General features: G+C 42.8%; 1 protein-coding gene across 3 annotated transcripts in view; it reads left to right on the top strand.

The window, feature by feature from the left end:
- Nucleotides 1-16,984, top strand: part of LOC126183892 (FMRFamide receptor) — a 1,121,637-nt gene extending 1,104,653 nt beyond the window's left edge. For all 3 annotated transcript variants that reach the window (XM_049926214.1, XM_049926215.1, XM_049926213.1), the window contains one exon: nt 8,557-16,984. In XM_049926214.1, coding sequence (XP_049782171.1) covers nt 8,557-9,078 — 522 coding nt within the window. In that variant the 3' untranslated portion in view covers nt 9,079-16,984. The remainder of the gene's footprint in view (nt 1-8,556) is intronic.
- Nucleotides 16,985-18,093: the final 1,109 nt, after the last annotated feature.

Genomic DNA, 18,093 nt, shown 5'->3' with positions numbered 1-18,093 from the left:
GTACACTGCGTCATCTGCATTTCTGTTGTGGGTTCCACGTTATTAAAACTATTCAAATGGTTCAAATGGCTCTGAGCACATCTGAGGTCATCAGTCCCCTAGAACTTAGAACTACTTAAACCTAACGAACCTAACGACAGCACACACATCCATGCCCTCGGCAGGATTCGAACCTGTACCGTAGCGGTCACGCGGTTCCAGACTGAAGCGCCACACTGGCCGGCTATTAAAACTGTCTGAAGTGTTTTCAGAAGATGCTATATTTCATAATTTACAGCAAACATTCAACTATTCCGACGTCTTTTTTGCTTGTGAAGCTGGAAATCGTGTTAGAGTTTCTCCTATTAATCGTCAGGTATATTTCCTCTGGTGTTCCGTAATATTTTTCAGTTTTGTTTTTGCGTTTTGTAGCTGGAGCCGACCCAAAGAAAAAAGTTTCCCCACGACATCACTGTCAAATGGATACGTCGTTTCCGTTTGAGCTATTCCCAGACTTCCTACGATCAACTCTTTTCGGAATAGGTTGGCAAACAAGATCCTATACGTTCGTGTGCCTTAGCATAATGACAATGGCATGTGGTATCCTACGATTCTAGTCGATAATGTCAAGGATTTCTTACTTACAAAATAGGGATTTTAGATGACGTATAAAAAGAATATAGGTCAAAGTCTGACGCGCTAGTTGGTGTAAAAGTTCCGCACGTCAGGTCCATTCAGCAGGAAAGGAATCCACCAAGTAATGTTGCTTTAGGCATAGAAGTGAGCGGAAAATTGACCCTGTATGAATCATATTTTCACATTCTTATTAGTCTCAGATAATTCCGCTAGAGAATCGGCCAGAAAATGCAAAATTAGTTCTCCTGAAAATTTTGGTAGTAGCACAAGTAGCCAGCCAGATTACAGTCGATAGTTTCATACTGGATATTTACACCATATTATTTTAATGTCATCGTAAATGCGTTTCCTTTGAGTTTACTTCCATTGATTCGTACACACTATGAGAATTCACTTTAATCTGAACTGTGGAACAGACTTCATTAATGAAAATGAATATGCTTCAGAAATGATTCTCTTACCACAGACGAGATATAATAATGTGTAGGTGAATTCGTAAGGGACCAGACTGCTGAGGTCATCGGTCCATAGACTTACACACTACTTCAGCTAACTTAAACTAATTTCTGCTAAGAACAACATAAACACCAATGGCCAAGGGGGACTCGAACCTCAAGCGGGAGGGGCCGCGCAATCAGTGACATAGCGCCTCAAACCCCTTGAACACTCCGCGCAGCGATATTATAATGACTCATAATTTATACAGTGGAGTGTTTTGACATTCCTGTAGCACCGATGAGAATCCTAGAACTTATTTTTCAATTGTCAGCTTGTAATCTGTCTCTAATAACCTCGTCGTCGTCGATGCGACGTTCAGTCCTAACATCCTTTCCTTAAAAAACTAGGCAGTACCTAGTGTTTTGAATAGAATGTCTTTTGTGGGAAAATTGCAGGTTCCCAGTGTTGTAGTCTTACTTAATCTACAACTGAGTTTTTACGTGCAATACATTTCATAATCCGGCACGTCGTTCTCCCAAATACTTTTATAATGGGACTGATTCTGGGTGTATCTCATTAATCCAGTAGTCAAAGGATACCATGCTCTTAAAATTTGTGATGGGGACAGCTTTACATTCCTCTACTTTAAGGGGAAGTGCCAGTCACTGCATGAGGCTGACATGTGGTGGAGACCCAACTGGATTCTACTGGAATTTCCCCCGGGTGTAATATCGACATACATTACAATATCATCTGCGAAAAGCCTGAGATGACAGCTAATACTGTCCGCTATTTGAGTAACGTATGCAATGATCTTCGACATTTCTGTTCCATTTCTCTGGAGCGCTCTCTTCAGTGCCTGTACATGACTATCAGTCTAGGAAAACGCATTGCATCCCACCGGTCAGGAAATCTTCGATACAAACGGGTGTCTGGTTAGATATCCTAGAGGAAGAACTTTCTTTAGAAGCCGTTGATGTGGTACTGAATCAAAAGCATTTCCACCATTCATGTCACTTTGGATATCTTGAGTAAAGAGGACAAGGTGAGGTTCATTCGATCGATGTCTTCGGAAACCATGCAAGTGCATGACTGGTGAAGAACCTCTACCATTACTTTTCCCACAGCCTGTACTGATGTCGTCGTAGAATTACTCTATTGCAAAATAATCTGCCATGTGGATAAAGCTCTTATTTCCACTGAATGCGTAGCCGGCGATGGTATGGTCGTTGGGAAACAGGTACCACTTACTATTATTTTTGTTGTCCCCGCAACAGGAACACTCGTCGGCTCCATTAAAAGTTTTGACATAAGTTGCTACTGCTTGATGAGTGATGTCTAGTGTAGATATTTTAAAGTAATAAAGAGATGCTATTTTACTGTCAGGAACTAGAGGTTGCCAACTGTATTGTCTCCCAGGACGTCAACGCTGATCAAACACTTTGATTGGCCAAATATCAAGGGAAGGCATTGGATGTGATGTTAATAGCGATTCGCTCCTACGTGAGCGCTCAGAACTGTAGTAACACGTCGAAGCATCAACTCACAGCGTTGTTGGAATCGTTTTGAAGAGACATTGAGCCACATGTCTTCTAGTGGAACACCCAAAATTGTAAAAAAAAATAGTACTGTAAGAATCTAAACATTAGAATTGAACCATGATAAATAAGACCACTTCAGCTGTATAATAAATATTTACTTCTGATCCAACTACTTTCACGGCCTTAGAGTCACATCCTCAGTGATACAGATTTATTTCATAATTTATTCCAAACGATAAGCAGTAAATGACCCAACATTCTTTTTTCCAATTGTGATAAAATTGCTTAACAGTCAAGAGGTCGGTTTAATTTAAAATAGAGCAGAATGCAGGGAACATCATCTCTATATGGGAAAAGTAAGGCTTAACATCGGAGTGACAACATGAAGTCCGCAGTGACCACCTAGATAAGTTCATTGGACTACATCAAGTTGGGTCATCTACTGGTTATCGTTTGGACTAAATTATAAAATAAGTCTGTGTTACTGTACCTGAAAATGTAGCTCAAACAGCACGAAACTAGTTGGATCAGAAATAAAGATTTGTCATACAGCTGAAGCAGTCTTGTTCATTGTGACCCAAAACTGTTCTTGTATAGTCGGTGCTGGGGAACGTACACTGGTATGGACAGCAGTCCATAAGTTCATAATCAGGCTAGGATCAGCTGATCTAGAGGATTAACCGATCGTAGCGAACTTACATGAGTGTTCATCAAGTCACCTAAGTGCAAACAAGGAGCGGTGATACGTCACTTATTAGGGTACTCTGTTGCCAGAAAGGGATGCAAAGAATGTCGTCATAACGAGCACCTGTCGCTGGTGACCGTAGCCGTACAATGGGACCTAACTGAGGTCATGCAAACACATCCCAGACAACACTGAGTCACGTTACGCCCTGACATAATCTTTTGACAAGCAATACCCATAGTTTCATGGGGAATATCTAAACTCGCACTCGGGCAGCAGATTTATGCAACTGAAACTTGGATTCAGCAGGCCATGTTACATGCCACCACTCTTCCATGGTCCAGGGTCGATGTTGACCAGCAAAGTGACGCGAGTCGAAAATTGATGGCTGTGGTGAATACTTTGCATTTACGGTGCTGTCGTAGTAAAAACTGGTTCCTGACGCCACACATTCAAATCGGCGGCGATCGGACTGTCAGCAGACCGTCGATCACATTTTACTGATGTACAGATGCGACCTCACGTGTGTTCATCAACGACTTCTTGTGGGTCTGAGCGGTGGGTGAATTACGCTTGTGACAACATTGCTCCTAGAATACTGAAAACCCAGTTAGGCACAGCTGAGGCTGAGAAGTTCCCACTCTTGTCTGATTTGTGACATGATACGATTGATGCCTCCTCCACTGATTATCATCTCACGTCGGAAGTCCGTACACTCGCAACACGGTTTCATGTCCAGTATATGCCAGTCATCAACAGACTCCACAAATATCGTACGCACTCGGACCATATGACCGAGCGAGGTGGCGCAGCGGTTAGACACTGGACTCGCATTCGGGAGGACAACGGTTCAATCCCGCGTCCGGCCATCCTGATTTAGGTTTCCCTTGATTTCCCTAAATCGCTCCAAGCAAATGCCGGGATGGTTACTTTCAAAGGGCACGGCCAACTTCCTTCCCCGTCCTTCCCTAATCCGATGAGACCGATGACCTCGCTGTCTGGTCTCCTTCCCCGAAACAACCAACCAACCGACCAATCGCCGCACGAAACCGCGACAGTTGGGCATCGTATAAGACACAACTTCAAACGGGACAACTTTTCCTTTGCTTTCTGACCTCTCATTTTATATCTTCATCCCTAATATGCCGATTGTAAACACACTGTTTAAGTTTTAGAATAAATGTCATAGTAAATAACATATTATAAGGTAACAAGCATGTTTAAATGTTCACCCCGCTGTACACCTGGAAAAAGGATTACGACAAGTGGTATGTGATGTTACCTCTGCCAGAACCTAGCAGCGAATGACTTTCCAATATGCTAAATTTTAATACAAAGAGTTTGGAAGTCTGTATGATACATTCGGCCCGTTTCAAATTTACAATAACGCGTAATATGAAGTTCAGGGACGGAAGTATCTTTCGCCAAGTAACATAGGTAGATGAAACTTGGATCATATATGGAAATAACTACTACAACTTAGTACAGAAGGTAACTGAAAAAAACGCGTAATGAGGGGAATGGAAATGACATTTCTTTTCAAAGACAATAACTACAGGGAAGGCACCGTGACTGATGAAGTTTTCTAGACATTAAACACGGCGTGACGTGGCTCTTAATACACTCCTGGAAATTGAAATAAGAACACCGTGAATTCATTGTCCCAGGAAGGGGAAACTTTATTGACACATTCCTGGGGTCAGATACATCACATGATGACACTGACAGAACCACAGGCACATAGACACAGGCAACAGAGCATGCACAATGTCGGCATTAGTACAGTGTATATCCACCTTACGCAGCAATGCAGGCTGCTATTCTCCCATGGAGACGATCGTAGAGATGCTGGATGTAGTCCTGTGGAACGGCTTGCCATGCCATTTCCACCTGGCGCCTCAGTTGGACCAGCGTTCGTGCTGGACGTGCAGACCGCGTGAGACGACGCTTCATCCAGTCCCAAACATGCTCAATGGGGGACAGATCCGGAGATCTTGCTGGCCAGGGTAGTTGACTTACACCTTCTAGAGCACGTTGGGTGGCACGGGATACATGCGGACGTGCATTGTCCTGTTGGAACAGCAAGTTCCCTTGCCGGTGTAGGAATGGTAGAACGATGGGTTCGATGACGGTTTGGATGTACCGTGCACTATTCAGTGTCCCCTCGACAATCACCAGTGGTGTACGGCCAGTGTAGGAGATCGCTCCCCACACCATGATGCCGGGTGTTGGTCCTGTGTGCCTCGGTCGTATGCAGTCCTGATTGTGGCGCTCACCTGCACAGCGCCAAACACGCATACGACCATCATTGGCACCAAGGCAGAAGCGACTCTCATCGCTGAAGACGACACGTCTCCATTCGTCCCTCCATTCACGCCTGTCGCGACACCACTGGAGGCGGGCTGCACGATGTTGGGGCGTGAGCGGAAGACGGCCTAACGGTGTGCGGGACCGTAGCACAGCTTCATGGAGACGGTTGCGAATGGTCCTCGCCGATACCCCAGGAGCAACAGTGTCCCTAATTTGCTGGGAAGTGGCGGTGCGGTCCCCTACGGCACTGCGTAGGATCCTACGGTCTTGGCGTGCATCCGTGCGTCGCTGCGGTCCGGTCCCAGGTCGACGGGCACGTGAACCTTCCGCCGACCACTGGCGACAACATCGATGTACTGTGGAGACCTCACGCCCCACGTGTTGAGCAATTCGGCGGTACGTCCACCCGGCCTCCCGCATGCCCACTATACGCCCTCGCTCAAAGTCCGTCAACTGCACATACGGTTCACGTCCACGCTGTCGCGGCATGCTACCAGTGTTAAAGACTGCGATGGAGCTCCGTATGCCACGGCAAACTGGCTGACACTGACGGCGGCGGTGCACAAATGCTGCGCAGCTAGCGCCATTCGACGGCCAACACCGCGGTTCCCGGTGTGTCCGCTGTGCCGTGCGTGTGATCATTGCTTGTACAGCCCTCTCGCAGTGTCCGGAGCAAGTATGGTGGGTCTGACACACCGGTGTCAATGTGTTCTTTTTTCCATTTCCAGGAGTGTATATGTGATCTCCTCGGAGTTCGCTGAAGTCTCACATTGTCATCGATAAAATTGAATTCAGGGCGGAATGCTCCTCCTAAAAGCCTCACGTGGGGAAGGTGTGTAGAGTCACAAGTGACCCTGACTGGTGAGTGTATCGTGTTCGAAGGTTTGAAGATCGGTACGCCTTTGCAATATCATGCCTTCCTACACCATAGCGCCTGGACTATCAAAACGATCACATTCGACAATGATGGACGCACCCTCACAAGATGAGAAGGGGGAACACGCAATTCACCGAGGAATCCAAGTGTCATCGAACTATATTACTTGGCAGGGACACATCGTGATAAAGTTACTTGCGTCCTTAAGTTTTGCGTACCAGTGTATAATACTTCAGACCTCATTGATGACCTTTGCTAACATAATTATTATTTGTTATTAAATCAGTTCACTTCGGCGCCTAAACAGCAAGTCTCTTTCACCACATAGTTACTAGCGTCAAATACTTTTACTACGAGCTCGGCCGGTTCTTAACCAGCCGGTTTCTGGTATGGGACAACCTATCGAATCGAATGGCACATAAGCTCTCCCACCTGTTGGATCAGTCAGTTATTGCTTCTTAAGTACAGCCCTGACGGATTCAATCATGGAAAGTCTCAATAATGTTTATCAAAATGTAACTTTACTTGTAATCAAGTAACAAAACTGCATAAAAATATGATTCATTTTGACCACAATTGTCACACTGATTTCCGTTGAGAAGTGTACTTTTCCCATCTACATCACAGTGCTTGAAATAAAAATATGTTCTTGTGACCTCTTACACACAGACGTGGGTAATGAAGGAGACTAGTTCAGTGGATCACTTCTACTTCCTTTCCTTGCAGATGAGCGTCACCTGCGATCTTTTCCAAACATTGCTTATATACTTGTGTCTCCACTGAAAAAAATGGTTCAAATGGCTCTGAGCACTATGGGACTTAACACCTGAGGTCATCATTCCCCTGGAACTTTGAACTACTTAAACCTAACTAACCTAAGGACATCACACACATCCATGCCCGAGGCAGGACTCGAACCTGCGACTGTAGCTGTCGCGCTGTTCCGGACTGAAGCGCCTAGAACCGCTTGGCCACCGCGGCAGACTCTCCACTGAAGATATTTGTGCTAAACAATCGTCAAGGCGGCATTAATTCACTCGTAATTTTTGTGTAGAACTAGACAGAGTTACAGCAGGACCTGAATATCTTGTTGAAATGAGTTGCCGGCCGGGGTTGCCGAGGGGCTCTAGGCGCTACAGTCTCGAACCACGCGACCGCTACGGTCGCAGGTTCGAATCCTGCCTCGGGCATGGATGTGTGTGATGTCCTTAGGTGAGTTAGATTTAAGTTTTGTAAGTTCTAATAGACTGATGACCTTAGAAGTTGAGTCCCATAGTGCTCAGAGCCATTTGAACCATATTTTGAAACGAGTTTCAACGCCAGTGGTACTGACGGTTACATCAGTCATCGTAGTAGCAATGTAAATATTGAATGGTAGCAACATTCCTTGAATGTTCTTTGTGGAGGACTGTTTGAAGGCAGAAATCAACATGACAACTTACGTGCCGGCCGTGGTGGCCGAGCGGTTCTAGGCGCATCAGTACGGAACCACGCGGCTGCTATGGTCGCATGTTCGAATCCTGCCTCGGGCATGGATGTGTGTGATGTGCTAAGGTTAGTTAGGTTTAAGTAGTTCTAAGTCTAGGGGACTGATGACCTCCGATGTTAAGTCCCATAGTGCTTAGAGCCATTTGAACCAACTGAACAACTTACGTTTTTATATTCAATATTTTGTTTGTCTCGTGCACAAGTGCCTGGACATTGGTTTTTGGTTGTCTGAAAGTCTTGAAGTATGTGTGCACTGTCCATTAAACATACATGTGGCCGGTCGGAGTGGCCAAGCGGTTCTAGGCGCTACAGTCTGGAACCGCGCGACCACTACGGTCGCAGGTTCCAATCCTGCCTCGGGCATGGATATGTGTTATGTCCTTAGGTTAGTTAGGCTTAAGTAGTTCTAAGTTCTAGGGGACTGATGACCTCAGCAGTTAAGTCCCATAGTGCTCAGAGCGAAACATACATGTGCCATGGCATTTTTTAAAAATTCGACCATTTTAAAATCATTCGCCTCTTTTTACGTCAACACCGGCAAAGTGTTGTAAGTAATTACGTCGTAAAAAATAAATTTGTTAACGAAATATGTTTTGTTGCAGGTGAGGAAGGCTAACCAAGAACGGCAACGTCTGTCCCGGCTGCAGAAGAAGGAGATTGGGCTCGCGACGATGCTCCTGTGTGTCGTCATCGTCTTCTTCCTCTGCAACATCCTCGCTCTGGTGAACAACATTCTGGAGGCATTCTACTGTATAAACATCGACCAGCTGGTCAAAACGAGCAACCTGCTCATCACCATCAACTCGTCGGTGAACTTCGTGATCTACGTAATTTTCGGGGAGAAGTTCAAGCGTCTGTTCCTGAAGATGTTCTGCTCGCACGGCCGGTGGCTGGGTCACGGGGGCCGCGACTCGCCGGACGGCACGCACGACGACAGCCTCGTGTCGAACGGCGACGGCCGCCACTACTCCATCCGGCTGCAGCGCAGCGTCACCAGACACGCTAGCCGGCGACAGGGGCCACGCGCCCCCTCGCCTGGGCCATGCGTCTATTATCCCAAGCGCACCCACGAGCGCACCCACGAGTGGGACGCAACCACCTCCACCACCGTCAACAAGCTGTGAGGTGGGCATCGTCGGTCAGAGCCACGTCCCCGTGTGGTCTACCCGAATGCCACCACGACAGGAATGCCACCTCCCCCACCATCATCAAAAAGTTGTGAGGAGGACAGCGTTAACCATAGTCTACTACTCAAAGCACAGCCTCGAGTGTTGCAAAACCACCTTCATCCCTGTCAATAATCAGTGAGGGGGGCAGTGTCAGTCACAACCTTATCCAAGTAGTAAATACCCTAAGTACAACCATCAAAGTGATGCCAGTACATCCTCCACCATCAACAAGCGGTGTGTTGGTCATCATTGGTCACAATCATTTCCCGTGAGGACTACCCCATGTGCAGCCACGACGGCCACCACCGTCAACAAGTTGTGAGGAGGGCAGCATCGACCGAAGTCTACTACCCAGAGCACAGCTCTGAGTGTCATGCCACCACCCCAACACAGTGAATAGTCTCTGAGTAAGGTATCAACAGTCACAACCCTCACACCAAGTCAGAAACCCTACCTGCAGCGACGAGAATGATACCAATACGTCCACCGTCGTCAAAATGTTGCAAGGTGAGCATCATCAGTCACAGTCGTGTCCTTGTGTCGGCTACCGTAAGTGTAGCCCTGACAGGAATGCCACCTCCACCTTCACTGTCAAAAAACTGTGAGGACGGCAGCACCAGCCATAGTGCATTGGTCGAAGCGCAGCCTCAGTTGTGACGCCACCACGACCTCCACCACCGTCAATAATTTGTGAACTGGGCAGAACCAGTCACGACCCTGACCCCTTGTCAAAAACCCGAAGTGCAGCCATGAGAGTGACGCTAGAACCTCCAGTACAATCATCATGGACGCGACCATCCCCAAGACCGTTAACAAGCTGTGAAAAGGGTACCAATTCTCGACACTCACTGTGGTGTCGATTTTAAAGCGGTACCTTATCACCACTAGACACATGCATGGTACCAATTTTTAGTTATCATTTATCACAATGTTACTTATATTGACTGAGATACTATAAAATCATTTCCATTGTGATGCCCCCTCACAACTTGTTTGAAATCATTCCCAAATTGTTTTTGAAACAATGTTCAACTCCACTGGATCCTTACTAATATATATTTGTGGTGTAATATGTTATGACGTCATCCGTTACTATGTCGCCATGAAATGACTACATTGCTGTAAAGACATTTCTTTGGTGATCTCTCCCAGAACACCTGGAGGAACTGGTCCAGATTGGTATAATTGAGCAGATTCGATACTCAATATCAGTGACTCTGCCTCCCCACCATGTCAGTTTCAAAACGATGCCCTCGTCCACTGTATCCCAAATAGCACATTTGTGAGAAATTATTTATTTCATCTCCATCCTTCACAATATCGCTGTGTATTTACTGACACATGGCCACGTTATGTCTATAGTGGTCCAATGCACATCAAGTTTAAGATCAAGTTCATGTGAGAATACTATGGGAGCTAAAATACTCAACAACAGGGACCATGTCTCCCCGCAAAATGACTTTTAAATGACAGCATACTCCACTGGTCCTTCCATAGAATACATTACTGGCACCAGATGATATGTCGTCATCCATTGCAATCATTGAGATACTGTAGCGTAGTTTCTGTAGTTATCCTGCAACATCTCATTTGAGATCTTGTCTTTATATGTGTGTACATGGACAGATACAGCAGAGAACGTCATGGACCACCTAAACCTTCTGCAGTGGTGTCTCATGCAACCCAGAGAAGAATTGCCAAAATGTCGAAGATCCACTAACCATCAACGCCTCATCATACTGTTAATTTATTAATTTTATATTCTACATGTGGAACTATTTCAGTTAGCTCGCCGAATCAAAGAGACGTTCTGCGGCAGCGAATGGCGTCTCTTTGGTTACCGCTCTGAAGTTTCCACCTTATCTGACTCATCCCGCCAATACGCCCATAGCTGGTAACTGCAGACCCTGTGTGACACTATAGTGTTGCCATCACTATCCTCTTATTTCCATATCAAGTGTACTCTTCTTATCTTCATTTGCTACCACACGAGCGTACACCGCCGGGTGCAGCAATCAACGTGACACATTCCATTCCAGGTCAATGACTTTTCATAAGTGCAATGTAAGGGATGAACAGAACGTAAAAGATAACCTTTCCATTAGTGCTGTTGCCGCTGATGTCACAGAAATAAGCTGAAATTAAAAGGCATATAAATTAAATGAACACCCAATAATTTCCTTTACAACATTTTCCTCAACGTTCACCTGATGAACAACAGGAAGAACCCGTTCATTTCTCGTCCTTGAAATACCCTTTCTCCTATTACAAAATGAACCTTGAAAGGCTCAACGAAACCCAGTGCAAAGTATTTACAGCCAGTTTGTGATACAGGGCTCATTAATCGAGTTGTAAGGAACTCGTTTAACTTCACTTAAGTCACAGTGGGAAATGGCGAGAGTGACAAGAGGCAAGGATTCAAAGTGTCAAAATTTAAAAACACTGTGCACTTTTAGAACTGCTGCTCACTCTACTTAAAACCTACCAGTTTACCACGTGTATTAAATTTAGCTCTGTATCTTCTATAGGAATCGTATCTAACTGCTGAAGCCTCCAAAACATCAAGCTGCCGTGAAACATCATCTAAGACATATCTACGTGGGGCGACTCATCTTTCATGTCGGCAAGCAGAAGAGTCTTGCATTATGCTAGAAACTGATCGCCGATATGAAAGATGATTCGCCCAACGTAAATATGTCTTAGTTCTACAAGCTACTGAGAAGTGTGAAATATGTTTGTCAAGAGAAGAGGACTCCTGTTGTTTCATTTATGTGACTGCTCAACTAAATACAATAAACCAAACGAGGATGCTGCATTTAAATACTGTTGTGGTACAATAGCCAACATTCTGCAAAGTCAAGACATGAGCACTGACGAGATTTATGTCTTGTGTGGTGTATTAATATGATAATGTGAAACCCATTTTAAGTAAGACACAGGAAGAACGCAGGTGTACTGTCCACATGGAAGCCCTACGAGTACTATACATTCCTTGGCACTGTGACATCCGTATGTTGCCACTATTTACGGCACTTCCCTTGGTATTATTTCCCTATATTACTGATTGTGTGTGTGTGTGTGTGTGTGTGTGTGTGTGTGTGTGTGTGTGTGCACCCGCGCGCGCGCGCGCGTTCGCGCTCGTCAGGAGGAGTATGATTACTGAGGGAACAGAAATTTCCTTAATCTGTATAAGGTCATGTGTGGTTTTGTCGTTCGTAAAAAATCGCTAGAATCACAATATGCTAAGGCTCATTGTTAAGTTTTTATTTAATTTCTTTGGAATTAGATTCTTTCGTGTTACATTTTTCGCTATTATCTCGACTGTGGGTAACAGTCTATAGAGGGTGTCTCTCCTTAGAGTCATCAAGTGCATTTTCTCTGCTGTTTGAGAAGATAATTCCAATTTAGTTGTTGCACTGTGTTCAAGGAGCCAGCCCAAACAAATAGTGATCGTTACGTCTTTCACGCGACACCCAACGTCAACAGAAGGCGTCGGTGTGGTTCCCTTAAAAAAAAAAAAAAAAAAAAAAAAGTTAAGCGGGATTTTACGTGCCAATTCGATAGAATGATCCTACATTACTTTAGTGCGATATTTTTTCTGTCGATATGGATTACCAGGGACAGTAAATCACGAGGAATAACTAGTAGTCAGGAGCGACAGCACCGACCTGACTCGCGCTGACTGCTCCCGCCAAGCAAGAAGCGCTGCTTAGTCGCTGCTGGACTACTGTTTATTCTTCGTGATTTACTCCCCCTGTTAATACATACAGATAAAACAAATATCGCACTAGACTAATCTGGAACCACTCTACCCAGTGGGCACGAAAAATTCCGCTTTCAAATCCATTTTGCTTCTAATGGCAAACAAACCGACGCTCTCTGCTGACACTGTCCTTCGCATGAACGACGGGACAAGCAGTAATAGTTTGAGCAGACTTAACGCAACACGTTGCGGAAACGAAATGGAAAAGATCTAACGAAAAACAAGAGAAAATACACCTGACGACTCTTAGGAGAGACACCCGGTATTTTCTGTGTGCCCTACCGATATTAAACCCTTGTCCCAATTCCCGGTCTGAAATACCATATTTGTAAGCTGTGACGAAGACAGTATTTCGTGAGTAGCTCATTTGATTTAATGCTAGTGTTTAATGATTTTTGTAATAAATATTAAGTGTCTGAACTATGAGTTCATCAGCTGTGTGAGTGGATTCCGTTGCCGTACAAGCAGACCCTCCCTCCGATCAGATAGATCAGGATAACGTCGGTGGGCTGGTCACTTTTTTCTTCGCTACATTCTTGTCCACTCCTTACAACAACCTTTCCTAAGTTTCGTCTGTATTAAAGCATCACTACATCAATTAATGTTTTAGTTACTTTTAATATGCGCATGTGCTGTCGCCTGACGTTCTGTGTTTATCTCTTTTACGCATCTTCGTGTTAGGTGTGTGATAGGCGTTTCCAACATTTCAGTGAAGGATTTATAGATGTTTCTTGCTGAAATATGTTTGCATTACGTTCCAAATCAGTTACATTGGATTTAAATCACAGCTGGAAGGAGATAGTAAAAGGTCAAGAAACTCGATTTCTTCTAAAATCTATAGAAAATTACACAAGCATATGTTTATTTGTCTTGAAAATTACGAATATTTCTCTTTTGATAATGTTTTCTGCTAATGAAATACTGTTTTTCTTAGGCGCGACAGCGTATTTTCTTTACATGGTATAACATTTGAGATTTTACTTTCACTAACTATATGAAACGAAGCATTGCCAAATACAGCACTGCATCTACATGCTGTATGTGAGATATGTTATTAGCACAACCGTTTGACGTAATTTGTACTGTTCATGTAATATGCTTTTAGAAAAGGAGTAGTGATGCCTTCGTGTCTCCGTTCAGTATAGATATATCCTACTCTGAGATCACATCACTAGCAATGATTTCCTTGGAGGTGTCGCCTTTTTACACATATAAGCAAAGTAATACAGCAGACATTCTGCAGTGCAGAGCTGGCCCGCTGACTAAACTTACTGATCGCAGGAGGGCACGTAATTCCCCCATTCCGCAACCCACGCAACTTGTGCAGCTAGTTCCAGCATCTTCCCCCGGTAAAGGAATTTCAGACGGGCAATAAGACGCACGTTGGTGAAAAACAACACTGTGGATCGTCCCTCAGGAAACACTGAAACTTTTGTCACCACCGTCGTCTAATGATGTAACGTTTTATGACCAATGAGCTACTATTGCAAGTGAATTGAATTCCCGAATACAGCTGAAGATCATCATTGACATCAATCATCAGAGCATCACCAATAAATCAGGGCACAGCAACACAGTGTTCCTAGTATTATAAGAATTCACAAAAAATTCGAAGATTAGTCGCCAAAGGCAACTCTCAGGATCCATTGAAGGACTGGAGACAGTTCTTCATATAGTAGGGGGCAGTACTGTATATATGTACCTGAGAAATAAAAATTTCGTGCACTATTCCAGAAATGTTATTATCGTAATGCTGATATTACAGCAGTATTATATCCACGAGTTCGAGTTTAATTACCAGTACGGAAGAGGCAAACGACAGGGTACCATAAATTATTATACACTAAAGTATATGAAAATTTTGTAAAAAATTACAGTTACAATCATGTCATATTTAATGGCCCCTTTATTGAAACCAGACTTACGTATGTAATAGTGCAGTGAATACTAGGATTTCAATTAGCTGCAAAATCTAACTTCACAGTATCCTGCTACGACGGATGTGGTAGAATTTATATCAAGAAATAAGAGTAATGTTGGACTGTAGAAAAAAATGGACTGTACTTTTAAAGAAAGGCATATATTTACCTTATGAAATGTTTTGCGTCCGCCGAAATACTGTTGTATCTGTTTTCTGTCTATGCATTCGAGAGTGTGGGATGTAAAAGGTCCATATAGTATTACATCGCAAATTTCTGGTAGTACTCGAAACGAAAAAAATATGCTGTAAGCTCTGGAAAAGTGAGCAATTCATTCCCATAATTATACTGAACGTTAGAAGCTAACATGAGCAAAAGCTTTATACCATGATAGATGGAAGAAATCGGTAACCACAAAAAATATTTCATAGTCCCTCTACCTGTTCCTACGCAGAAAAGATTTTGTATTATATTAGTGTAACTGGTGAGAAAATTGTTTAAATGGATGTAATCACTTTATCTCCAGTATGTGTCAACTACTTTCAATGAAATATTTGCTTAAGAATTATTGTATATTTTTCTCACAAGTATTAGTAGAATACATGTGTCATACTTCCCTAATGGCAGCAGTAACAGCTGTGCTAAATGTAATTATGGGCAATCGAGCTATATATATATATATATATATATATATATATATATATATCTTGAGTCCTTCGAAATGAAACATATTTGCCGCTCTTTACTATATGAGAGTACATATTTAGGAAACTCCTATTTTTACAATATAAAATCAGAAGTATTGATCTTAATTAAATGGGTATGTCTGTGGACTACAATAGTACGAAACTTAACAATATTTTACGCTCCCTTCTTCCAGTTTTAAGCAGTAGTAGTTACATCCTGAACCCTGATTGCTAGCGGAGTGTATAAAACACCTGTACAGCAGTCTTCCAGTAATGGAGTTCTTTGACCGTTATGAGCTAAATGTTATCGTGTATAAGCTTTCAAAAATATTATATACTGTAATCATGGAATATCGTTGTACAGCTGTGAACCATGTTTTCCTTGTTGTGTGATTCTTTCCTTTATTCCTGGTGTCATGTTTCCTCTATCTCTATTGAATAGTGTTATCAGTCTTTTCGTAGTTTCAGATGCTTACTCATATACGGGTGGACATGTGAATTATTATGTGGAAAAGTGTAGTATTATTCCTTGAAACCCTGTTTAAGTACAAACTTGAAAAACATTATTCATGTAGCAAATACTCGATTATGACTAAACTAATTGTCCTTTTTATGGTGTTTTGTGTAAAACGATTATTACGTAATTACTTGAAGACAGACACTTCATGTATTGGTCTACGGAAGCAACAAAGGTTGCGCAATACTTCTTTAACTGAACAGAGTTTCAACTAGTAAAATATAACATCAAATAATGAATAATGAGGAATATTTTCGATCTGCCTGGAGCAAAGTGCAAAAATTTCTGGAGACACACACAAGTGAGAACCAGAGATATGGTACAATCTATGTTTATTTAATTAAAATTAAAACAAAAATTTCAAATCAAATAACTAAGAACAACTATCTCAAAATTTAATATATTTCAGAAAATATTTGGGTCTCGAAGAACAGATAATTTTGAGAAATAATCTGGCGTTAGAATATCTTACTAATACAGGTAAATCACTCCCCACCCATCAACGGACACAAATTTTCATATTTTTTATCGTCGATAGCAACGTCACAACTTTTTATATATCTGTGGATAAAAATGTCTCATATTCACATGTGCGAGCCATTTCATTACTTCAGCATACATGGTTCATTTGAAAGTTTAATCGCAACTTCACCATGTGCTTGAAATAATTACTATGCGAAGAGATGGCGGCATATAAAACAACTATACGTGTGTGAGTACAAAAGGAAATGCATTCGGCAACTAACGATAATCTGCCAACAGTCCTCGTGATGTAACTCTGAGAAGTATTAATAAATAAGCTTACAGTGCATACACACTACTATACATGGTGTATTGCAAACAGGATATGAAGATTTATGAAGATTGTTAACCTATTTAACGCTACCTGCTTTGTCCCCACGAGTAAATGTCATTATTTTCGAATTATGTGTTACATAAGGTATGCATGTATGACATATGTTTACGCTGTGTAAATAAATGCTTGATTTCCCCAAACTGTTTCATTTATAAAAATCGTACTATAAAACAAAAAGACAGTCTCATATCCCTATAGAATTTGAATTTGTTTGTGCAGTCGACGACATCTTATTAAGGAGTTTTTGCCAACCCACATTGACGGCATCGTGAAGTGAGTGTATTGTGTGTAACTGTGGTGTATTCTCGTCTCAATAGTGATACAACGAGTGTTCTCAGAGGCTGACATACAATATCATCGAACACTAAAACTTACACTCTGATTGCTGGCTTTTCATTGAAAGGAGTACTTCCCATGTTTGTTGCATCTAAGCAAATACTAAATGAAAATGGCCACATGCATTACATTCCTGTGTCCTGTAATGATCAGGCAGACATCAAGGATCTTGACAGAAAAAGGGATCTGAATAATCGAGTTTCCTGTAGGTAGCAGTTGGTATGGCTGTCTGGAGAGTAAGATGGAGGAGTGCTCAGATGAAATACCAGAATTTATGTGGACATGGCTGACCGAAGAACCAAAACAAAAATTCCCTGACGGCAGTTAGGAAATCAAAAGATCATTGTAGATCATCACGCCGACTATGCAGTTAGCTCCATGGAGTGACCTGACAACGAGTGATGTACCTCACATATCTGAGGTTGATCAAGATAGTTACCTAAACGTTTAATAATTTATTGACGTTTAGTTTCTTTTCTTCCGAGAGCCGCGTCAGCAGTCTACGTTCTTGAATTTCACATTAATGGAGTGCGGCTGTATGTTAACATACTACTGCTCTACAAGCTTCCAAGAATTTCGTCGAAAAGGATGACACAGCAGGATACATACTAGGCTCATATTCTGGACGAATATTTTCCAAATCACTACACAGATATAGAGACTCTGATCTTCCGTCTATTCCGTAAATCACTTCTGGCGAATACTGCAAGTGTTCCTTCAACAAAGCAATGGTCGATACTTTACTTCCTTTGTGGCCAGTCAGTGTCTCACCACAGACCGACATCAACATTTATTTATAACTTTACAGTTTCCAGATTCGTCATTTACCATGAGATGTTTGAGACCAGTTTGGAAGGCAACTAAAGCAGTGGATACTGCAAGAGTGACGAGTC

Source organism: Schistocerca cancellata, chromosome 4, assembly GCF_023864275.1.
Source record: "Schistocerca cancellata isolate TAMUIC-IGC-003103 chromosome 4, iqSchCanc2.1, whole genome shotgun sequence".
Taxonomy (NCBI): Eukaryota; Metazoa; Arthropoda; class Insecta; order Orthoptera; family Acrididae; genus Schistocerca; species Schistocerca cancellata.
The sequence above is the reverse complement of the archived record's forward strand: the minus strand, read 5'-3'. Positions and strand labels throughout refer to the sequence as shown.